The sequence below is a fragment of the Lissotriton vulgaris genome, chromosome 9 (assembly GCF_964263255.1).
Source record: "Lissotriton vulgaris chromosome 9, aLisVul1.2, whole genome shotgun sequence".
NCBI lineage: Eukaryota > Metazoa > Chordata > Amphibia > Caudata > Salamandridae > Lissotriton > Lissotriton vulgaris.
The window spans coordinates 395,857,048-395,882,552 of record NC_141697.1 but is presented as its reverse complement, the minus strand read 5'-3'; the positions used below and the strand labels follow the sequence as shown (position 1 = coordinate 395,882,552).

Sequence of the window (25,505 nt, the reverse complement as noted above, 5' to 3'; positions counted from 1 at the left end):
GCTTTTCACACTCGAAGTCACCACATTAGGACTGAAGCCTAAACTCGGCTTCACCGTCTGGTCCAATCATCCGGACCATCTTGAAATTTCAGAACTTTGACTTTAACATCCAAGCCAGGACGGAAGTACAACCGGCAGAGAGACCTACCACATATTTTCATCTTTCCTATAAGCCCTGAAGTAGTATTGGGGTATTCCCCAGATGAAACACGTGTTGGCTGGGAAATCATTCATAAATAATAAAACAAGAAGAACAATTAATACTCCTGAATGTTCTTCTTCTTGTGTAATGTACTGTGATAACACTGCCACACCAATGTATGCAACATTTTGATATAGATTTCTCTCCCCCACACCATCAATTTGTGCACAGGCACATTGTTATGTTCCTGATGTGAGTTGCAGAATGCAGTACGTATAGAAAGAGGGAGTAATAGGAGAAATAAGTATAAGGATATTTCTCATCATTACGCCTAGGTCAAGGAAGCATAGGATCTTGATGTATTCCCGGATTTACTCACCTTTGTATATCTGGGAATGCACAAAAACCCATCGGTGTATGCATGGGGATGCCCATGTTCCACGCCTCTGAGGCAGCGTAACACAAGACAGTGCTGTGCTCTGCCTTACGTTACTTTGTCTTTACTAAACCATGCTAACCGGCTTTGCGTGGCTTAGTAGATTTCTAAAAGTGCCGAAACCCAGACATAAAATCTTAGTAAATCTGACCCACTGGATTTCAGGTAAAGGCAGGGTGTAGGGGGCCACTATTTCACATGAAAGACAAACCCAGGGTTTGTTTTCTTGTCTTTTCAATAGAAATTTAATTACAGCTTCAAAGAGATTTAGTCAACTTCAGCCTCAGGTAAACTAGAAAGTGACCTCCCCATCTCCCATTTCCTTCTTTCACCACTTAGATCATTAGGTAGAACACGAATGCTCTTCGCAGTAAACAGTGAAGTTTTGTACCTTTGTGCATATAGTTATTAACAGTAAAGGAAGCAAATTCCAAGAAAGGGAGATGACAGAAAACACAGATGTGTGGACAATAAACAGTTTATTACCAATATGAACACAGATACTGTGGTGCACGGACGTACCATTTTAATATTGTGATAACTTGGAGACACACATTTGTCCTCTGACTTGTCTTTACCAAGTCTCTTTTTTTTCTGGTGATGCCACAATACATTTCCGTTGGCAAAGGGTCTTTAACATTGCAGACTACCAGTAAAATTACTCTGAAGTCATCTATTAAAAGCAAATGGCTCACATATTTCCTTAACCTACTACTAAAAGAAAAGTAATACATTTAAATAAGCAAATATAAAATACAAAAAGGCTGACGAGTTGGATGTGCAATGTCAGATGAAATCTAAAAAAATCTGGAAATTTGTTGATTTGTATACTCTCTTTTGATTAAGACTTTGAAATGAAGCAAATCCAAGGCAGCAAGCTTCAAAGTGTGCAGAGTCTGCTAATAAAAAGGGTAAGAACATAGACAGTGCAGGTGTCATCCTCCTTCCTTTCGCGAGACCTTGGAATACTTGGAACGGACTGAGTCTTCTACAACCCGCTGCACATTCCAGAAGGGCGGATGAGGTGTGGGCACTATGTTGTACTGATTCTACTCAACTCTTGCCGTATAGCTGTAACACAACGAAGGACACCATTAGAAACAGCCTTACAGAAGTATGTAATGTACAGGTCTACGTTGTTGCAAATCAAAGACTTCAGTCAACCGCAGGATTGTCATGCAGAGTATAAGTTACGTGTTGTAATGTGCTTATTGCCAATGCAGTCTCTCCACTGTGGTTCTCTGCCTGTCTGCTCAGCCTGTGGTGAGGTCACTTGGAATGTTGGGGTTGGTTTGTATGTAGCAGAGAATCAGTTGGTGTGAAGGGCTGAGCAGAGAGGACCTTGCTCCTGGTGGGGCATCTCCAGGTATTACTAAGGATCTACATATTACCTTGTATCTGAGAGCCTGATAGATTACTACATGAATAAATCTACTGTTACTATCTACAAGACATGTCTGCGCTCTTATCTTCGTTTTAACATTATGCTATACCACTATTCATGAAAACTGTTCTAAAATTAAACGTTTCAGAATCCATAGTGATGTAATCCATGAACACACACACACTATCGACCTTCACCAGAAAACTATTTGGTGAATGCTCAACATAAAGCCATATGGTCACCACATGAACCGTCAGTTGTTGCACAATAAAGTAAGCATGGTAATATGATTTTTGGGCTTGCGTTCATGACGATCAGAATTAATGTCTCAGAGTGCATGGGCAGAAAAGCTACTTTCATTGTTTCAAGACATCTGCTCCATACCAGCTAGCCAAAACTATATACTTTGTGGGCAGAGGGGATGTAATGTTGAATCAACTGGATGCGACCACTGCAACTCGGATGCAGATTACAACTTGGGTGTGGGCAACTGGGGGACTACGTTAATGACAAATTTCCTTCACTGATTGCAGATGGTTGCAAAGCTGAAGTAGCTTTCCAAGTTCCAAACAGAATGATAGGTGTTGCCTGATGGCTCCTGTTTTCCGATACCTGCAGTGATCACCATCCTAGCTCTGTGTCTTTGATAAGCGTTACCCAGATACTTCTAACATCCCAAGAAGTATTCAGCCACTGCCTCATCTGACTGTCTTTGGGCATGCGTACAGTGAAACCGGCGGGGCTGTGCCTGGATAGAAGAGTTAAGCAGCATGCCAGCAGAGTCTCAACTGTTGTTTCCTAACGTGCTTTCTGCCTGTCTGTAATTGTTTGCTGCTTTGCACAACACCGTCTGCCCAGCAAGTACTCCCTGTTGACTCCACTGTGCATCTGTTGGCCTATGTTATCTAAATGGAGGCTATGCTTCTTGGATTGAAAAGAAAGGAAATTATATTTGAAAAGATATGAGCATTCTCACCTCCCTGAAGTTGACCAAGCAACTTCCTTTTTAGACATGATGTAGGCTGAACATCTTGGTTTGGTCTTCCTGTGTTTGATTTTCCTAGATGCCATCACCAGCTTTACATAAATGCCAACTGCTCCATCATACAACTTCACCAGTCAGTCCTCATTTGAAATAGTAGGGTCCATCAATCAATCAGAGTACTTGTAAAGCGCGCTACTTACCTGTGAGGGTCTCAAGGTGCTGAGGGGAGGGGGTGCCGCTACTGCTCGAAGTATACTAAATTATAACAAGGGAACCCAATTGATACCTATGGACCATGGGCAAACAATCTTTTCTAGAGAACAAAGGTTCTTAGGATATTTTGGTAACATTTACAATGAGACATATAGACTCGAATCAGTGCTATATCAAATTATTCCAGTGCCCGACGTTTCGATCCCTGGCTCCTAATGACCACCCCATTTGGAATTCTTAGCTGTCGGACCTACTGGCCATCGAGCCCGCCGACACCAGATAGACTGCTCGACTGAGGAGCAACTCTGAACCTAACCGCTCCGAATAGCGTGCATCGGAATCATCGCGGACCTTGGCTTCCCCCTGACCTGGAACCAATCTCTCCGTCCGCCCCTCAAGGACTCCTCTGGGTGTCCTCCTTATCTACATTGTTTACAAAACCGTAACTCGAGGTTTCCCCCAAAATTGGACCGCGCCACGAGTATCCCAATAGTCCCAGACCTTATCCAAGCTAACTTACGGACTTCTACAGGGGCTTCTATAACTAAACAGGCAACTTAATACCCAGTCCTGATGATGATCCCGGTTCATTAGTAGCCAGGGATCGAAACGTCGTCGACACTCTAAACAATTCTGCAGTGTATCTACTGTGACTAATTTTATTGCATGAATTGTATGTCCAAACTTGCTTTATAGAGTATTTAAGCGCAAGGGACAGTTGGCTCCCACGTCTCTTTTTGCCTGATATTGTTTGCTTTCTTTGTCTCTATTCTTTCCCTGTATTTCTTCTTGGATAGGTACAGGCTTGTACCATATCAAAGATTAAATTTGACCCCTTCTGCGGTCTCTTAAACCATTTTTGATATATACAAAATAAAATTTCAAGGCCCGGCTGGGCACTGGAATAATTTGATATAGCACTGATTCGAGTCTATATGTCTCATTGTAAATGTTACCAAAATATCCTAAGGACCTTTGTTCTCTCGAAAAGCTACTGCTCGAAGAGCCAGGTCTTGAGGAGTCTTCTGAAGGCGAGTAGGTCTTGGGTCTGCCGTAGGTCGGTAGGGAGGCTGTTCCAGGTCTTGGAGGCGAGGTAGGAGAAGGATCTGCCGCCGGAGGTTGTTCGTTGGATGCGGGGGACAGCGGCAAGGGCGAGGCTGGCGGAGCGGAGCTGGCGGGTGGGGGGTGTAGAAGCTGAGTCTGCTGTTCAGGTAGGCTGGTCCGGAGATGTGGAGTGCTTTGTGTGCGTGGGTGAGGAGCTTGAAGGTGATCCTCTTGTCGACGGGGAGCCAGTGTAGGTCTCTCAGGTGGGGGGTGATGTGGCTGCTGCGGGGGACGTTGACTATCAGTCGGGAGGCGTTTTGGATGCGTTGTGGTCGTCGTAGGTGTTTGGCTGGGATTCCTGCGTAGAGTGCGTTGCCGTAGTCCAGTCTGCTGCTGACGAGGGCCTGTGTCACCGTTCTTGTTTCAGTTGGGATCCACTTGTGGATCCTGCGGAGGTTGTTGTAGCAGGAGGAGGAGACGGCATTGACCTGTTTAGACATGGAGAGGGAGGAGTCGAGGATGAATCTTAGGTTGCGTGCATGGTCAGTGGGTGTCGGTGCTGTTCCCAGTGTGGTCGGCCACCAGGAGTCGTCCCAGGCTGAGGGGGTGGGTCCGAGGATGAGTACCTCCGTCTTGTCTGAATTCAGCTTCAGACGGCTGTTCCTCATCCAGTTGGTGACGGCCTTCATTCCCTCGTGGAGGTTGGTTTTGGTGGTGTGCGGGTCCTCAGTGAGGAAGAGGATGAGCGCCATGCGGCACTGGGTGTACAACGTAAAGAACGCTAACACGAGTCTCGCCTAACTATTCTACCTTTGCTACTGACCATTACCTATTGCCATGCTTCAACAGCTTGTACTTCTTAATCCCTTCCTGTGTGTCATCCCTAGCCCAGTTAGAGTGTTTACACTCTGTCACCAAATCATTTCTTTGAGCTTGCTTGGCCTCTGATGGGAGCAGCGGGGTTGCACTGCAGCTTACTAAGGGGCGCAAACCTAGGGTACCTGACTGAGTGTTCCTCCTTTGTGTCATGCTTATATACCAGGACAGCATCTATCTCTTCAACAGTGTATGACCCGTAACTATCAAGTGGTCTTATATCACCAAAAAAGCGAAGTAGCTGAAGGTCACCCTCAAGACATAGGGCCAGGGGAGAGGTAAGATCCCTCTGACAGGACTTTCTGTCTTGGTTACTTTTCAGTTTCTACCACTCTCAGAAGCACACTCCTGTTCCCTTGCTCCATCTTGCTAAGGCTGATTGTGCTTAAAAGCCCCTGGAAGGAGAAAACAGAAGCTGAGCATCAGAGACACCGTCTACATCAAAGGGTGGCACAGAGGAGCACACCAGGTTTCATTTTTTTGTTTTGGGTATGTATGGCCTAGAAGGGGAACACATAGGAGTTTACTCTGCTAGTCATATAATTGTACAAATTCTGCTTGATATACCTAAATGTAAACGTTTTAATTAATTTTGCCCTGGCAACGATCTTAAATGGAAATATGTCCTGTTTTTGTGATATTAAATCGCATAGTACAATAAAGCAAAGTAAAGCCCCTGGTAGGACATGATAGGCAAAGTAAATTATCTTGTATTGACATGGCGGTATTGTGTTGAGGAACTGAGGTAATTTGCAAATGTGCTATTTTTTATGCTTCTATGAAAAGAGTGTCCAAGCATGACTTACCTAGAAGTGACTAAGCAACAGACTGATTTATTAAAATTGAAAGCACAGCAGGGATATAACTGACCTTAATATCAGTCAGGTGCTCATTATGAGTGGCCCAGTAAAATTGTACAGTTCATAGCGATACCAAGCGGTATTATATGGTCTTTTAAAGGCATTTCAATTCCTTCGTTTTTTCACCCCTTTCCAGGAACTTATTTCACTCCTCCTGTTTCCAACAAAGTCTCAATTTAGAGACCCCTCGTAGGGAAGGATTTGGGAGTAGATTTACAAGGACTGGCGTATCCCTGCATATCAGCAGGGATGCGCCAGGTAAGATATGTCACACAAGTTTACCCTTGCTCCACCACAGATGCGCCGCATTTACAATGCTTGTTTCAAAGACGTTGACTCTTAGTTAACGAGTGGTTTAACAATTTCCACCCTCTTGTATCCACAGGATATCAGATTTGTTTCAAAGCAACATAAATGCAGGGAAGGTAAAGATAAAAAAGAGCTAGAGAAAGTGGGTTTGTTCTGAAATAAATCTTTACTTGGTAAAAGTGATAAGGGATGGAAACATAAGTCAATTCAAGCAATAAGAGTCATGAACTAAGAAAGACAATCAATTTCTCTATAATTCATAACCCTAAGTATCAGCTCCAAATGGTTCAAACAAACAACCCAGATTAAACAATAAAACGTGGTTGTAAGATGGCGTCAGACGACAGCATTTAAAGGAGATGATAACTAGATGTCGACGTTTCGGTCTTGGTTGTGTTCATCAATAAGACCATCATCAGGACGATGTTATGTTTCAATGCTGTGAACAACTCCCGGAGAGTGTTTAGAAAGGGCCGCATAAAAGTGTTCAGGCGGTCTGTGGGGCAATCTTTTAACTAGGCGGAGGTAAGCCCACGTTTTTCAAATGTGTTGGTTAGTCCAGGCCAACTAGTGCACTGTTTTATCTTTTAACTAGGCGGAGGTAAGCCCACGTTTTTCAAATGTGTTGGTTAGTCCAGGCCAACTAGTGCACTGTTTTATTTTCTCAAGAACTCCAGCAACACGGGGAAAAACACCTTCGGTTCGTCGCAATATTGGAAACATAACATCGTCCTGATGATGGTCTTATTGATGAACACAACCAAGACCGAAACGTCGACATCTAGTTATCATCTCCTTTAAATGCTGTCGTCTGACGCCATCTTACAACCACGTTTTATTGTTTAATCTGGGTTGTTTGTTTGAACCATTTGGAGCTGATACTTAGGGTTATGAATTATAGAGAAATTGATTGTCTTTCTTAGTTCATGACTCTTATTGCTTGAATTGACTTATGTTTCCATCCCTTATCACTTTTACCAAGTAAAGATTTATTTCAGAACAAACCCACTTTCTCTAGCTCTTTTTTATCTTTACCTTCCCTGCATTTATGTTGCTTTGAAACAAATCTGATATCCTGTGGATACAAGAGGGTGGAAATTGTTAAACCACTCGTTAACTAAGAGTCAACGTCTTTGAAACAAGTCCCTTGTAGCACCTTATGTTTTGAACTATAAACTGCCCAAGCCTACAAGGGTTTATTGGGTCTCCCCTGTGAGAAAACTTGCATTTACAATGCGGCGCATCGTGGCACAAGGATAAACAGATGCTTGACGAATCTGATACCGTAAGGGGGGCGCATTGCTGGAGTCGTTTCGCAAGTGTTCCAGCAATGCTCAGGGGCTGCCCATACCTAACATGCTGTGTGAGGCCTTACGTCTGCTTCAAGCAGGCACAGGGTTTTGACGCAGCGGCATCGGAAAAGTGGCTCAGTGAAATCTTGTAGATTTCACTGCGTCACTTTTCCGAGGCTTTTTCCAACGGAACGCTCACCATGCATACATTAAACCTGACACAGGTTTAATGTGGCACAGGGCTTTACAACATGACACATCTCCCTAGATGCGTCATGTTGCGAATAAGGCGCAACATGACGCATGGTTTACGCTGCCGCTGCATAACAAAAGTGACGCATCGGCGGCATAAAAGTGTCACAAGGGGCTTGTAAATCTTGGAGAGAGTGTTGAGTTTAAACCTTCGCTGTCACAATGTGACGAGATATGGCAACAATCTTGCTGCTTATTGTACAAAACTGTAAAACCTGCATGGTTATGACGTAACCATCTATTTTCAATTCATCGCGCCTATATAACACCACTAAAACTGTCTAAATTCCTACCAGACAAAAAATTTAATAAATGCAACATGGTAGGCGCCAATGACATACACATGTTCATAGAATGCCCAGACATCTCAAATTTCTGGGAAGAGGTGAAGAACACTCTAAATTCTATTCCACATACATCTTTGTCAATAACTCTTTCACTCGTCATCTTTGGATTAGAAGAGAATAGTAAGGGCAAGACGAAATCTTTTCTTTCTTTATGCAATTTTATTGGCGAGAAGACAGATCTGTATACAGTGGATAGAAAAAACACCTCCATTACACTCTTGGTGGCATTCATCCCGATATGAAACCTCTAAAATGGACCTCAAAAGAACAGCTAGTAAGCGTAATTTGGCCTTTTGGGACCTCTTAATCAACTGGAGGTTTTTTTTTTTCTTTTCCTGGGTCCGATGATTATGCCATCAATGCTCCTGGACCAGGGCCATCTTAGAATCGATTTGATCCTACAGGTTGGAAAATACCTAGATGGAGTCAAAGATACCCTCTTTTCTGTTTTGGGACATCTCTGCCACCGGTAAATCAAATCACGTCTCAAAGTTGTGCAAGGTGGTTGGTATTACCCTTGTCGGAAAGGGAAGGCAAATATGGACAAAAAAAATAAATGATGTATGCTTTGACCCCCTTTGTGGTGGTGTAATTTGCAAAAATCATGAGTCACGTTAGTGACATCATAAATTCTTTGTCCTACTGATGACAGCACAAGAAGGGGCTTCACAGAAATTTGGACTGCCCTTCTCTTAATCATTTAAATGTCCACATACTTTAAAAAATACAGTACTTGAATTGATAAATTGCATGGGATTCTGTATATTTGCACGCAACCAAACAAGTATACAAATTCTTACCCTACCTATCCATCAGTGATAGTGCTGCCTTAATGTAATTCTGTGAATGGATTCTCCACAATTAAATCTGGCCCTGTGGAACCCACTGGAAGTGCATTTACTTTCCAAGAGGAATGCCCCACCATTTGTGCCAGGTCTACCGATCTGCAACTGTCCGATACCGCTCACGGTTCTCATATGCAGTAAGGGAACCTGGCATATGCCATCTGAGAAAGTTAGGGTGATATGGGGCAATGCCACCACTAGCTCTCCATTGCTCTCTCATGCAGGTTGGGTCAGGGGGTACCTGAAGGATAGCCAACACATTGGAGATGGATATCCCTTGCTCTGATGTGGCTCTGGATTTCATTAACATAGAATGAGATCCAATTAACCCAACTGAAAGACCTCCGGTTAAGAAGTCAATCTACTGATGCCTAGGTCTGGGAGAAGCGCAGACCCATGGTAGTCCTCACCATGAAGGACAAGGAAAGAATCCTGGTGTCAGATGTCCCCAAAGCATCCATAACACTCCATTCAGAGCAAAGAGAGCTCCATGAGGAGAACACAGACATCATTAAAGAAGGAAGCCCACCATTGCGGGAGATTGGTTATCTCTGCTTACCCCGAAACCAGTTCCAGGATGCTTGTTTACGGAACATAGAGAGGACCTGGCCTAGCAGTTTGGGCTGGACTGTTCCATGAGAAGCAGGCTCAAGACTGATTTGCCTATGGCTGGGTCCAAACTCATGTGACACAGTTAGCAAAAGAATGATGGATTATACTGTTGACTGGGTGGCGTATAGTTGAAAACGTTCAGCACCCGATTCACCATCTTGTTGCATTAGCAATGTCTCTGCTTGCACTCATCCAATGAGAAGGGAAGGTATGTAGAGGTTTCCAGGCAGGGTTTCTCTCTTTCTATCTATTCAAGTGCAACAGGGAGCAGACCAAGGAGGGCTGTTGAAATGTTCATCAATAACCTTAGAGTACTACCTAAGGCCTTTAACTGGGATTAGGCACGCACTGCTTCACTGTCACTAGAAACTGCTGGATAGCTCTTCCCATCCTGTGTATGTACCACAGAAAAGAATGAAAGCCAACAATTTGTATTATGCTCAGCCTTATAGGACACAATTATCTGTACCTAGTGAACCAAGTCCACACCATTGGGAAAGGAGTGCAATTAAGTGTATGGCTGAGCTCAGTGGGATCAACCAAAGAACACGCTTCAGATACAAGCAATTCCCAATATACATAAATAATTGATGTCAAAGACATGACAGTTCCCAGGCATTCTAACATGCAACATACAAGTAAATGCAATTCTGCACACAACCAGATCGAGTACGTCCCTTAACTCTCCCAGGCTAGCCTATACAACACACCCCATGGATCCGATCACAAGCCTCTATACAATGTCCAGGTCCCCCATATTTTCTCCCACTTGCGAGGGCATCCATAACTTTGAAAGGCCACTTACTCCGCTATGACACTTGTCCATATCACACAGCCATGCTGCTCCGTAACCCCCCTTGCACGTGCGATGTTCCTCTTACCCACCTCCCCTGCTAAAGCTAGCCACATCTTGGCCCACTGTGGCCATGTGATCCCCTCTGTGAAGCCAAGGATGTGCCATCTGGACTTGCATGCCCACTACAGCCTCCTTCATGCAGGTGAGGCCCCTCTAGTATTTCTGAATCCTGGGGCAGGACCACAATATATGGAAGAATGACCCCCTCTCACCACACCCCCTGGCACATACCTTGGAACCACAACCATTAAAACGGGCCTGCACCATTCTCGAGGCATACAACCTATGTAGGATGCGGAGTTGAACAAGCCGAAAGCGCGCTCTGATGGCTATTCCTCTGGGGCTCTGAAGGGCCCCCGCCCAATCATCATCCTCCAAAAGTCCCACATCTGTTTCCCAGGCCTACTGTAGGGAACCCAGGCAATCCGGGGAGTTGTTTACCAGTTTTTTTGTGTAGGCAGAGTATATCTGTGTTTTCGATTCATTTATTTATGGTGTTTCTATGGTACAAAATGGATTGTATTATGTATTCTTTATGGTATAGTGTGTTACAAGTTTTGTTTCTAGTTTTCTCTTGCAGGTACCATTCCTGGTCCATTGCCTTCTCATTGCCTCACCTAGATACTGAGCTCTAAGGAGGACGACACATGTCATCCACATCCAACCCGATGCAGCGCCTTGAGACCATTACGTGTGAGCAGTGCGCTTCACAAATCCCCGATTGATTGATTGCTGTAGAGCGCTCTGCAAACCTCCTGCTCCCACTTAATGCACCTATTGTCACACCTGTTATTTCCATTCCCTAGTTCAGGTCACCTCTAACTTGCCTGGTCAGCCGCCACCATCAGGTCTGGTGAGTGACAGCTTCTTTTCATTTACCTCATTCACAGCCAGCAAAAAGAACAATGGGACCACACCATGAGAATTATTCCTCCTAATGGAATACCACTGGTAGGAGTGAGTCTCTCGTAATGGATAAAATAAGGATCTCCGACATGCATTTTCTCCCAAGTGCAGATGTTTTTTGGGTAAAATATTTAAATTGGTTTTATGGAAGGTGTATTTCAGGCCCTGCCATATGTGGCCTTTTTGGGTTGGCAAGATCAGGATGGCACAGAACATATCCTATCTATTTCAAGTTCAAAGGAGGAAACATGAATATTTGACCTCCGTCAATTCTTTTGGCGCACTCAAGCAAACATTCAAACATCAGAGCGATGTAGTAGAGACATCTGCAGTTCAGGAGTCTTCAAAACTCTGCAGTTCTCACATTGCCATGATGAGATTCTGTAATGACACTTCAAAAATGTTGCCTTACAGAAATAAGTATGGCTGCAGGAAACATGCATGTATTGGAAGTAAGGGTGACTAGAGAACATGTCAGAATTCTGTTTTCAGGTCAAGAAGTCTGCTAGTTTTCGCTAAAGTGACATGTCTAAGCTGAGTGAGGAAATGATCATTCTTCCAAAAATCTGGAGTTCCCTCATTGTTAGACTTTTTTCTATATCCAAAGAATAGAACAAGCATATGTATGTCTTCAATTCAAAATCACCTCAGTAATGAAGAGCTTCAGATCTTACAAAAAGCAATCATTACTTTTGCTGCACAAGGCCTTATCAACAACTTTAAGATTATGCCTGTGGCTGTTGACAATTCTTTCTGTAAGACAGACCACAAACAAAGTATTTTTGTTTAACATTCTTAGTGAACAGTGTTCCACCAAAAAAGTTTTATGGGTTATTAGTTTTTCATGTCAGTCTAAACTGGGGTGGCATGGTGAGCAAAATAATTATCGATTTAACCCTGATCTCTTGACTAGGGGTAACTCTTTGATTGTTCCACATACCATCCATCATTTGTGTCTTTTGCTTTCTCGCCCTAAGTGCACCAGGTATTCCCAGACTTGGGTCCCAGGCTAACTGTGCAAATGGATTCAAGCTAGCCTGGCTGTTGAGGTGTGATACTCCGAAACAGGCCCCCATGATGCTTGTTTCTGATCCAGGAAGGATCTGGCTTGGCAGTTCAGGCTGGACTGTTCCCATGAGGAACAGGGTCCTTACTGATTTGCATATTGCTGGGTCTAATCTGGGGTGGCATGGTGAGCAAAAGAACGATGGACTTAGGCCAGATCTCTTGACTGGGGCTGAATGTTTGATTTTAAATTTGAGCAGCATAACGAGCTGTGGGCTGCATTGGGCACCGGCGGGCTTGCCTTTACCATGCCTTTTGGTGTATCGCAGTCAAACACGCTGTTTATCTGTGTAGCTGTCTTGCTTTTATCCTGGTGGACTGGCTAAAGTAGGCTAAGATTTACTAACCTGTCATGCAATGCCGCACAGAACCCAACTTTGCTGCGTTGTGTGACTGGGAGAAAGCAGGAAAGTGCCATATCTTCAGAGATATGGCCCAATCCTGCTTTCTCCCTCGCACTGGCGCACACTTAGGCTACCGAGCGCCACACACACATCTTAGCATCATAGTGCACAGTTTGGGTGAGTGCTGTACAGTGCAGCACACATGCAAAGTGGGGAACTGTTAGGCAAAATAAAACCATTTCTCCTTTTTAACTACTACTATCAAGTGGTTATCATTAGTAGATGGGGTTTTGTGTTTAAAATCATGGGAAGTTGAACAGGAACGCCCGTGTACCACCCATGGAACACCACCCTCTATGCAGAGTACTGGTTTGCAATACATTTTGTTACAAACAAACACAAATACCAATTTCTGTTGTTTGGTAAATCCCAAAAAAGATTTTGCATTGGGCCTGCGTTAAAAACACAAACCTGATGCAAAACCTTTGTAAATCTTGGTGGCTTGACCTGTGTTTCCTACCAGATGGCAATGCAATATAAATTATAAATAGGCTATCAGAGGGACCCAGAAAGCCAAAACTAAAGGAACTGGAACAAAAGAGAACAATTTTAGAATGCCATCCTTTTTTTAAATTTCAGCAAAATAAGGCATTTGTACATATCAGGAAAAATAGTGCAAATGTGTTAAAAAACCTGCTGCTCAGCAGAGCCAGTAAGGGAACCAGTGATATCTTAGTCAAACCACTGTACAACAGTAAGATTTAATCATTTATAAAATAAACAACATTTTTAAGTGTTTAGGCAAGTACAATATTTAAAGGTTGCCTCCATTTCTATCTGCCCATCGTATTGATGAGAAACAGGATCAAAGATACTCCTCTTGATCATAAAATTACAGCGCTGACATACACATGGTTTGCTCCATTTTGATTTGTCAGCTTATATGAAGCAGCCAATGTAAGGACCATTTGTTTGAAGATATACTGATTGTGATATGGTACTATGCTGGTTACTCTCATGTGTTAAGTAAGATGAGGTGTTCCCCTGGATAAAGGGTGCTTAAGATTTTTCTTAAGTTCCTTTCTTTTTCCAAATATAGAATTTCTTTCTCCAAATTCAGTTTCAATTAAGTTCACCTTGTTTTCTTTAGGCGACAGATTGTCTTGCCAAAACAAGTCATTATTTGGAAACAACGTTTATCACTGACATATGTGAAGCCTCATACATTTTTTGACTGAGGTAACCATTATGAAGAGTTTTTAACATTGATTTTGTGTGTTAGTACAACATAGTAAGATAATTTTTTATTTTTGTTTCGCTACACTGACACTCTATTTAAAGTAGTATATTCTTTAATGTTAATTTTGAATTTAGTAAAGATTTGTGAATCTGTTCCTTTGGAATTTGGTAATGTATAGATAATATCCACCTATGAAATGAATACTGATGAAAATTTGATTTATTAACTATGTACCTCTTTGATCTGATTAATTTTTCAATATAGGTTTACAAAATGTATTTCAATGGTGTTCTCTTGTGCCTTTGTGTTTTTTGTGTTCTCGTGTACCTTGATCTCTTATCCTGCGGTTGTATTTAAATTTATTTAAGACCATTCTGTATCACTGATAGAGGGTATTCAAGATACAGTATAGAAGTGAGAGTTGTTAACCTGCTTCTTATATTGTCTGAGTAACTTTTGTATGTTCTTGCTATTGTGTACATTTATTTGGTGATCATACATTGTGTTTTTACAGAACATAGTTTGGCTTTGTGGATTTGGCCCTGATGAAGCGATTTTTATCTTGAAACACATGTTAGCCTATTAAGACTGGGAAAATAGACCTGAAAGAATATTTCTTTGCCTCATGTTTGTCTCCTTGGTCTGAAGAGTAATGGTATCCTGGTACTAGAGGAGAAGAAGCAGCATCCCATTAGAGCAATTATTTATTTGACAAGCAAGTTGTAAGAAGTACCCTAAAAGTGGGATGATCGTTGATGGTACTAAGAGCTACAGGTGAGGATTTAACAGTTTTAGTCTGGGTTATCGAGTATGGAAAATTGTGATACTTTATCGTAGAAAAAATATTGAGCATCAAAATATCTAGTTATGTGCACAATAGGGCAGTTGAATTTACTATTTTTAATACCACATCTATGTACCTTGAAAAAAAATATATATATATATATGAGAGATCGTGTTAGGTATAGAAAATCTATACATATTCACCTGTCAATATTTTTGTCCTCGATATTTTGACTACAATATACTCTAAACCCAACTTGAAATTCAGGACCTACACGATTCTGGGTTCTTGCTACCATATTTAACAATGAACACTCATTTTTGCGGATTATATAGAAGGTGGCAATCTTTAGCAGACAAGGCAGCATAGGAGAGGAGGGTGAAAGATCTAAGGGCCTCATTAGGAGTGGGCCCCAATTAATCCCTGTTATTTCCCTGCCTCAGAATTCCTTTTAGCGTGGGTCCTTGTAATTACAGAGGCATGGAAAGAACAAGAAGTATGGGTTAAAGGGTAATGACATGAGGAAATCAGACCTATCATATCAATCTTCCAGATGTTTTGTCCCCCCTATTCTATCCAGAGACTTCACTTGCTAACAGTTGGTGATATCTCTTAATGAAACCACAAAGTAGAGGTATTCCTGTGAAAATTAAAATTCCTATGGACCTGGTTACCTGCCTAAACTAAACTAATGGGCTGTTCGTGATGAGGGTCTAAGTGGATTCAAATTAGTGTTTCAGTAGCTTTTTATTAAAGCTATATTGTAAAGTTTTAAGACTACAAATACATTACAGACTTACATATCTTAATATTATTGCAGCGCAAAACACTGAGAATCTGCTCCATTAACTCACTTACCATCAATGATTTCTTCTTTCACTTTGTGCAGTTCTCTTACAACTTCCTCCAGGATCTCCTGAGAAGTCAAAAAGGAAATATAATTATTAGCGCTTTACATAAAATTACCATATTGAAGGAAATAACATTGTTGAGTTATTATAAATTACTTCCAGAGGAAGTGGCAAGGTAGAGAGAATGTTAGCATTAATGTTCGTTACTTGCCAGGAGATCATGTCACCCTTGCGATTTGAAAAAGATCTTTTTCAAGAAAATATAAATTATTTAGTTCTTTAAATCCAGGAACCGATTTGTATGTTTACTTTTTCAGCAAAGTAAATGAAAAAATGTCAACATTGTATGAAACAAATTCCACAAAAAATTATTTGCCTATCTTTTTCTCTTGTTGCTGTTTAAAGGGAGTAACCACACATTTTTCCTCACACTTTTATGACATTTGTGGGAGAATTCCTATAATTTCACCCAACTCCCGAGTAAACTAGATATGTTTTGTATGTAATATTTAAGCACATAAATAAGTGTAAAAAGTAGGCCTCAAATTAGTTTAAACGTGCTTTGAACAAATCTGGGCCTGATGTACAATCATTCGGCCTGGTGTACAATCAGGCAGGACATGACTAGTGGGTGCAAACTGGACATCAACCTTTGGTGACCTGTGACTTATTGCTTCGTGGGGTTTCTTGTATATAATATTGTGTTGAGTTGCAAAATGATCAGTCTGAGCGGGTGGGGGGGAGGGGTTGAACAATTAACTGCCTTATTAATAAGGCAAACTGTTATTTATGAACCATGCTTTTGACTACCAACACAGATGTTGGCCTGCAAGGGACAACAGACCACCCTCCTTGTGTTGGCATTCCAACACAGGAAGCTATTACATTTTCTTTTTAAAGCAGCCTGTATTCTTTAAAGGAATAGATGTTGCTTTTAAAAGCTGTTTCCCCACACAGAGAAAATGGGCCAGATGTGCTATTCACTGCTGCAAAATTCTGATTGCAATCTGAGATCAGTAAACAATTTTTTGAACCAAACTATCAACAAATAGGTCGGTTTGAAAAATGCAAATTCGGAGTTGGTCACAATACAACTTACGTCATTAATATTTATGACAGAGTTCCTTAATTGCAACTCATTTCGATTGGAGGCCATCATATGAATGGCGGCTTGCTGAGGTCAGGAGATGACCATGCCATTGTGATTACCTTTCATCAAAATGCAGCTCATTTTCCTTGAAGGAAACAGAATTATGTTTAAAAAGAAAAGTTAACTTTTTACACAACGTTTGTTGAGAGTTTTAAGCAAACTTGGAAAACAAGAGTAAAATAAGAGTAACTTAAGTCATTCAACTACTCTGTCAATGGGGGACAGTATGTCCTCACGCACCCTGAAGGATGTCATGCTTTATCATTGGGCTGGTGCTCTTCGTCGGGCCGGTGCTGCAATACCCTACGGGTCACTTTTTCGGAGATCTTTTGATAAAGCCGTGTGGGTGCGTGGAAGTAAGTGGCCGTGAAGTCCTGAATGTGAGATCTAAAAAATGACTGGAGGGGGTAGAAGATATTTATTAAGGAAGTGATCCCTATGTCATTGTTAAAAAATGCAAAATATATGGTGCTGCTGTGAGGAGTATCAAGTCCCTCTGTAGCTAGTTGTATAATATATCACAAATGGATATACTTTGGGTCAACATGTTTCGTGCTTTCTCACAGTCTCTGGGGGAGATCCACAGCGCTTCTTCAGGACCAAGCAGTAGAGTTTTTAAAGATAGAACAGAAAGGTCAATGACCTAGTAGGATCTAGTGCCACTAGAGTAAATAAAGGAGTAGTACTCCGTTAAGAGCGGGGAAATTGCCCCATGAGAATCGGTCTCTGGGTTACTCGAGACTGTTACTCGAAAAATCAAGGCCTGCTACATCTAGCCGCGAGCGGAGACGACGTGAGTTTGCTATGAGGGAGCGTGGGAAAGATTAGTAGATTTGCAAACTGGCAAAGCATTGCCAAGCAGGGCACCTTGCTGGGATCAAGAATAGGATAGCGGCCAGCAATTTGGCAGTTAGTTCCTTACCGTACAGTAGAAATGAAAGAGATTTTCTCAGAGAGTTTCTCATTTAGGAGGTATGGTGGTTTGAGATAGCTCTTGGCAAAAATCCCCTTCATCTGAGTTTAGGTCAAAAGTGCTCTATTTTTTGGAATTGGCCAGGGCAACAGGGGACACAGGTAACAGGGTATGCAGGTTTATGTTAGGATGCACTACAGCCTTAGCAAGGGTGGGGGGGGGGTGAGTGTCCCCTTTAAGCTGTGCACTGCACATATCAGTTCAGACACCATGTTCCTTATCAAGACTTAACCCAATGATCAGGTCAGGGAGAAAGCAGGCTTATTTATAGTTATGTGCAGATGTGAAGAAACCCTAATGCACGTTACCTCTCAATATGGTTATTGCTATCTGATGTTAGGTGTAGTCTTAACAACTCAGTTAATACCTGTCTTTTACCACAAAAACTGACTTCTAACACATAGATATGAAAAAAGTATGTGTAGACCCTTCTGTTGCAGATTAGCTGGCAAAACAAAGGAAGCGGACAACCGTGGGCATGTTAGCTGAATACACATCTGGCTTGTATGCACTAACACATGTAGGCACAGGCATGCACCAGCTTTTTTGAATGCCTTTGTTCATATGTTTCGGAATGTTAAAGCAAGACCTATTGATTTTGTGCTCGTTTTATACAGCAGTTCCGCCTGCACTTTTGCTGTCTCCATGTGCTCTAAAAAAGTGATGGCAATGCTGCCCCATATATTGATAACCAAGCCACTGATCTAAGAAGGATGAGTATGGCATGTTGGGGCTCGAAGGCCTACCTTTACACTACTAACACTAGGGTATGGCATTAGTGCGGGAGGATCAAGGCTAGTGAAGAAAATGATCACTCTGTTGATTCTATACAAGACAGCCATCTTTGAACAGTAAAACAATAACATAGTATGTAAAATACGGTTACAAGAGGGCTGTCATGTTAACAGTAAAATATGGTGATCATCTTAGAACGATATTGTGTATAGCGTATTATTGTTTTACTTTTCCAAGATAACTGTAACATTGATTCAAAACGTGGTGGTCATTTGGAATAGCAAAACAATGATACATTACACACAATAAAATTCCAACATGAGAACCACGTTTATAATCATTAGTCATAGAGCAGACTAGGGAGTTGCACACTTGAGAGCTGTAAAAACATCTACAAAACAAATGCTACTGTGAAAAGAATATAAAAAAGATTTCTTTATGAATGAAATGCGTGTGGGACAAAAGGTACATTCTGACTAAATGTATGACGATTAACCCTACTTTTCAGATCTAAAGTAGGTATTTCAATGGAGGTGGAAAGATAGAAGCAGCCAAAGGGAAGACCAAGACTAAAATACTCTTGTTGGCTGATCCAAGATTTGATTGACAATGTCTCAAGCTAATAACTGAATGGTTCCGAGACAAAGAAATGGCTGAAGAAGACTGATTCTAAGTCTGCTATATGTACTATATATTTAAAAAAAATCAAAAAATAGAAATAAATGCTTTAGTACAAATTTTTGATTTTGTGTTTTTTAAGGCTACACATTTAAAAGAAAATTGTGCCATATTTGGCTAAAATGCAAACAAAATATGTTTTGAAAAAAAAAAAATAATTCAAAGCGGCTTCGACTAATACCAAACCTAAAACTGTCATAGGCATAATGGACTGAACTAGATTGATGTTTTGTGTAGTCGTCATGGCCTACTCACAAAGTTGTTAGAAGGTAGACAAATTAAAGCTGCATTTGGAAATGCATAAAAACTGAATATGTAATTACTGAGAAAATGGCACAAATCTTTCAATAGTAACAAAAAAAACTTCTTGATAAACATAGATGTAACTCTTTGCAACATATTAGTCTTAACTCAGATCAATGCTTTGGACCAATTTGCCCCAGTGGAAAGTTGTCATAAGCATTATTAATAACAGATTAGGTAGCTTATTTAGGCTCTCGTGGACTGTCCTCCATGCCACAAAATCAGCAGAGGGATGTATACCACTGCATTGGTGAAGTACATTACACCATATTTAGAGATCTATGCAAAGCAGGTGGCGATCTCAAACTATGAGTAGATGGTCCGATGCAGGGTCTCTGTCAAAGGCACTGAAAGTTTGCTCAGCGGTCCCCATGTTTTTTGTCCTAACTCGTTGAGAGTTTTCTCACCGTGTGTGTGGGTCATTTATTTACTTTCCTCTTCTGGACCACAAAGTTTTCCGTGACTTTCCCAACCAGTAAAAATGTATGCCGGAACATCTGCCTATAATGGGAGTGGAGGTCTCAGGAACTTTTGATTAATGGCTCAATATACTTCAGTCTACCGATCCCACTGGTGGAGCCAGCATAGCATCCACTGGTTTAAACATGGTGTTTACACAGACTCTAGATAGAGTGTGGAAGTCTCTGCAACTGAATGCATGCCATGTGTTTGATGGAGTATCCCATCTTCCAAACTCACTACCCCATGCTAATTGGAATGGCAAGCCAAATTTGTCAACAAATGGTGGAACAAATTTTCATAAAGACACGCTGTAATGTAGGCGTAGGCCACCACTAATCACCCTTTCCCCTAAAAGTCAATTAGACTCGGTCCATCCTCACCCTCCCACCTTGATTAGTTTAAGGCATTGTGTTACCCTGGAATATAGCTCTAGCATTGGATACATTTATGGAAAAATTGAAAATACAAAGGAATGGGGAGACCAGTTCACATTAACATTCTTAACTGAACGGCCAACCATGAACTGGTGATCTGTGTTATCACTCCACAGATATGAGGTGATAGGTCTGTAATGGTCTTGGGCTCAAAGGATGTTTGAAAATAAACTCAACAGCCCTTGTATTGCAACCTCCACAGATGATCTTTCTTTGCAAAACTAAAGTTACCTTCACCTAGCAATAATATAGTGAGAACAAATAACCAGTTTCAACAGAAAAGACATTTCACCAAGTAATGACTTAGTAGTAAAGTAAAGAATTTTGGTAGGAAAGACAACTCACCTGTTTCATTCGATCAAAATCTAAGGCGTCCGTAGATACATCGTTGCTGCTGTTAACTGGCTTCATCCTATAGGATAAGGGGAAAAATAGGAAGAGAGATAGAAGGTCAAAAACAAAACAGAATTGTACATGGTTGAATCTAAACCCATGAAATGAGTGAGTACATTAAATGAAGGTCAGACATTCAAACAGATCCTATTTTGTATTGTATTCTGCCACGTGCAACCATTTTATTGTAGTGTTCACATGTAAAATCACTGATTGATAGTACCAGATCTTGAACACTGAAGACAATAACCAATGCACTTAATGGTGCATAATAAATAAGAAATATTATTTCCCGCTTAATCTACTATTTATTCAGGTATGTCATTGTATATGTATGTTGCTCTGCATGCACCCAGGATATAGTTGCTTCAGAGTACACAGGATCCATGACGGTGGTCAGATGGCCAATAAATGAGTACTGTTGAATGAGGCAATAGCAACATCAACTAGCAGCGTGGGACTTACAACATTTATTTAAGATCAGTTATCTATATATATATATATATATAAAAACGAAAGTATGTCTGTCTGTCCTTTATGTATTACTACACCATTCATCCGATCGCCATGAAACTTTGGGAAGTTGTCGAGTACACTCCCGCAAAGGTTTCTGTCAATTTATTTTTAAAAATCGGCCCCCCCAGGGCCTTCATAATCTTTTGAATACTGAAATAGACCGCGAATTTGCGAGCATCGTCGACAGTTATGACCCCCAAACGGAAATCGATTGGTCAATCTGCATCAGAAGCACAAAAGAAAAAGGCATTACGAGCTTCAGAAACAGACGAGCAACGGGAAGAAAGATTAGAAGTTGTTCGAATACAAACTGCTCAAGCCCGTAATTCTCAAACGAACGACAATCAAGATTGGAAGCCGATCGAGTACGCACTGCTCAACCCCGCTCTTCTCAAACGAACAAGCAACCAGAATCAAGATTGGAAGCCAATCGGGGAAGCACTGCTCAAGCCACACTTAGAAATGTTTTAAAAAATAAAATGAATAAGTTTCAATAACAATGACACAATGTAAATTTAATGTTATCATAACGAGTTTCCTTGAATTTCCTTTCTCCTGAGATCGCAGCAATACGCGACGGATAAGCTAGTATATAATAAAAAAGGTCAGTTAATGTCTATTTGAGTGGTATTAAAAGTAGAGTTTTCTGGAAAATGCAGAGTCAAGAGGAGGTTTTCTGTTGCCTAAGAGCTTTGACCAGAAGTACACCTTACTACAAATATAAGCCAGGTGAAATGTAAGTGACAACAGGATGAAGGGGGCAATAAAGAGCATTTAGAGTATAATCTTCTTTTAGACAAAGTGGCACACATAAAGCAACTTGTTTCTTTATAGAAACTAGTTTCCTCAGGGCAGCCTTGATGTTAAAGATGGCTAATCAGGAAACAGACCCTCACTCATCTTTAGAAAGGGAAGGAATTGGTTCAGAATATTGCTTGCTGCTGAAAGAGAAAGCTAACTGTTAGATATGAAGGAGACTGTCTGACAGAGAGACTTGGGGAACATCTAGGTCGAAGGAAAGAAAGTGGGGGCATACAGAGGAGTTCGTGTGAAAGGGGGTTTCCAAAGATTCCTGATCCTAGCTCGTCCTACAAGCTTAGTGGTGTCAATTTGGAAGTGTTGGTTGTGGTGAGAAGGGGCTTAAGACAAGAGGCCCGACTCACAAAGGATTCACTTTTGAGTAGGTTTACTACATTTCAGTATTCACAAAATACACTTTGTATTAACTTAGACTTTTGTATTATGTCCAGCACTGCACATGGCCATCCACTGGTAAGGCAACACTGTTCCATACCAAACAATGAAGGTAGGAACTTACAACAAAAATGTAAGTTGCTACAAAAGTGTAAGGTACTACAAAAATGCAGTTTGTGAATACTGAAAAATATAAAATGTACTCAAAAGTGTAGTACATTTTGTAGTACTACTGCAAAACATACTACAAAATGCAGTTTATGAATTAGGTCCAGCATCTGCAGGTGCTGAGGAGTCATTGGAAGTTTCTCTTTGTGTGAGACATGGTCAACACTTTTGAGCCTGTTTGCTACAAAGTGTTTGATTCTAGTAAGAAGGAAAGTCACAATGCATGTTGTGGTTCAGATGCAATTCCACACCCCTAGAGCCAACTTGAATAATTGGTATGTTTGTATGACCCTTCCTTGTCAGAAAGAGTAAGAAAGTGATGTCATTTGTATACCCGAGGAAAGGAGTAAACCATAGCCATGATGCTATTCAGTGTAAGGCTGTTGATATGGGGTTTTTTGTCGACCATTAACAAGGAAAACAAGTCTACAGGCCTCTAGTAAAACAATCACAGTCTGATCAATGTATCATTATGGAAATCAGAGCCTCTGACCCTAGAAAGGGGCCCCATACAAAGGGTCTGTTTCGTAGCAAAGCAGGACACATTTTCTCTACTTACTGAATGAAACCTTACTTTGAATTCCAACCACAAAAAAATCAGCTACTTGTAATGCTTCAGCTGACTGACACTTAGGCTATGGAGGGTGACCACAATTGGTGTGGAACAAGTAAAGTGTTCATCATGGATCAGCTACATTTTAGAAATGGGGATAAAAGCCAATGCCATGCGGAACAGTTGGACTGATCAAATAGACAGGTCTTATGAAAATCCTGCAAAACCTGTGCATAGAACATGTCATGAGTGATGCAATATGTGAAGTAATACGTACTGCATGCCAAGGGTCTAAGTTATAATTACTTCAGTTAACTATAATTGCTGAATGCAACTATAACATCACTTTAAAGTCTGGATTTTTCAGTGAATTTCTAGGGTTTTCTTTTTTAACATGCAGTAAGATTTCATTACCATACTTAACTAACACAACTCCTGTGCGCCTTTGGCCATGTGCAGCATACGTTGGGGGCATGGCCTGGCTCCCAACCCTGACAGGTTGCCAACCAACAGTGCCCTGCCCCATTGCTGCCCAACCGCCCCCACAGTTGTGTAGCACCCCCTTGGAAACCCACCCAACTTTTTATTTGTTTTTATTCTGTTGGTCCACTGTAACCTCGCAAAAGTTCATGGGGAGAGGTGCACGTTTAGTACTGCAATTCCGCAGCAGTACAAAGAAAATTTCTTTTTGCTCATAGACCACCCCCACAAGGGCCAAGGGTCAGGGTACCCTTAACTTGCTGCCTTATATGTAAAATTATTTCAATTATCAATCCTCGAGTCCTAAAATGGTGGACGCAACATTTCTCTTCATGTTGCAGCCAGCTAATCACAGTGCTTGGTCTCACAGAACTGGCGCCTCTCCTGTGGGACAAGCGGATCAGAGTACTTCATTAGTTGTTTTTGTTCCTGACTGTGGTACTGCATTGCTAGACATCTCTAAATCTTAAAGCTTAATTTCTCTCAACTGGCTGAACAGATTTTCACCAAATTACCAACAATACGCCATCTGGGTAAAGCTCCAGCTGTCTGCCAAATGTTGTGTCATTTCGCTCAGCTGTTTTGACTGTAGCACCGTTCAATTTTCGTAAAGGAAACCAAAAAATCAATTTCCTTTGTGAACTCTGTCCTAACTATAAAGTGGCAGTCCCTATATATAGCTATATTTTTAGGTTTTACCTAGCAATGCGTACGAAGTACGCATGCGCTAGGAAAAATCTTATGTTTTGCTCTGTGGGGTCGGGTATCTGCCCCCTCCTCCCATTGGCTAGCTCCATAAATGGAGGCAAGACATTGGGAGAGGGCTCTGTCCGTCAATCTCGGATTAGATTCGGGGGCGTTCCCGAGAATTTTTCCCTTTTGGCTACGTCACGCTACGTCAGCCAAAAGCCGGGAACGCCCCCGAATCTGTGCCGGCATTGACGGCACCCGCCTTCCTGCTCCTGTAATTTTCTGAGCATATCTTTCTTTGGCGATTGAAGTAAAGGGATTAAGAAGATTGATCACAGTGAAGCACCCTTGCGCCTACCGCAGTTCGCTGGCAGTTTTATGCGCTGTAAACAACACGACATGATGACGCCAGTGACTGCGGCGGTGAACAGATGAGCAGCAGGCGCTTAACCATTGAAGCTGCTGTCACAGGGAGCCAGTCCTCAGGCGGAGGACGGAAGTTGTGAGCGGACTGAGGGAGGGGGCAGGGATTAGCAGGTGGAGAGAGAGGCAGAGACGGGCGTGCGCGAGACGGGGGCCCCGCCAGCTCTGATTCACCAGGGATACTTGGCGCGCTCCGTCCAGCCGGGGAATGACAGAACTACAAATTGTATTAATTCATTCTTCCCGATGGGGGCGCACTTTCACCAGCAAGTTATTGTAGACAATGAGACTGCAGTCCCAGCGCAGTGTACACTCCGCTTCACCAGTACGGGAATAGCATTGCACCGGGTGGTCCCCCCTATGTAGGGTGGCACACGTTCAGCCAGTCCTGCTTTTGAGTCAACAACAATTTGCATTCTGGGACATCTGATGTCGCAGCATGGAAAGTGCTGGTGCTGTTTAACAAACAGACCAGGAGGGGCTGAAAATATCACACATCATGCTGTGTGTCCGACGAGTGTTGAACCCGCCTTTAGCAGTCTGGCGTTTCCAGCTGGGCCAGATTGGCAGAGCAAGTGTGTGGGCTGGGTTTTAAGTCCCGGTATACCAACACGCTGACCCTTTCCAGGCGGCCTTTTGGATCAGCCAGACTGTCCGAGGGGCCAGACCGGCACAATATGGGGCCACTTGGCCACTAAGAAATCGGGTCA

At 41.9% G+C, this 25,505-nt stretch overlaps 1 protein-coding gene across 16 annotated transcripts in view; it reads right to left on the bottom strand.

The window, feature by feature from the left end:
* Nucleotides 1-1,040: 1,040 nt before the first annotated feature.
* EVL (Enah/Vasp-like) overlaps nt 1,041-25,505 on the bottom strand; it is a 581,837-nt gene continuing 557,372 nt past the window's right edge. For all 16 annotated transcript variants that reach the window (XM_086937797.1, XM_086937801.1, XM_086937804.1 and 13 more), the window contains 3 exons: nt 20,724-20,790; nt 15,651-15,708; nt 1,041-1,649 (listed from right to left, as the gene is read on the bottom strand). In XM_086937797.1, coding sequence (XP_086793923.1) covers nt 1,612-1,649; nt 15,651-15,708; nt 20,724-20,790 — 163 coding nt within the window. In that variant the 3' untranslated portion in view covers nt 1,041-1,611. The remainder of the gene's footprint in view (nt 1,650-15,650; nt 15,709-20,723; nt 20,791-25,505) is intronic.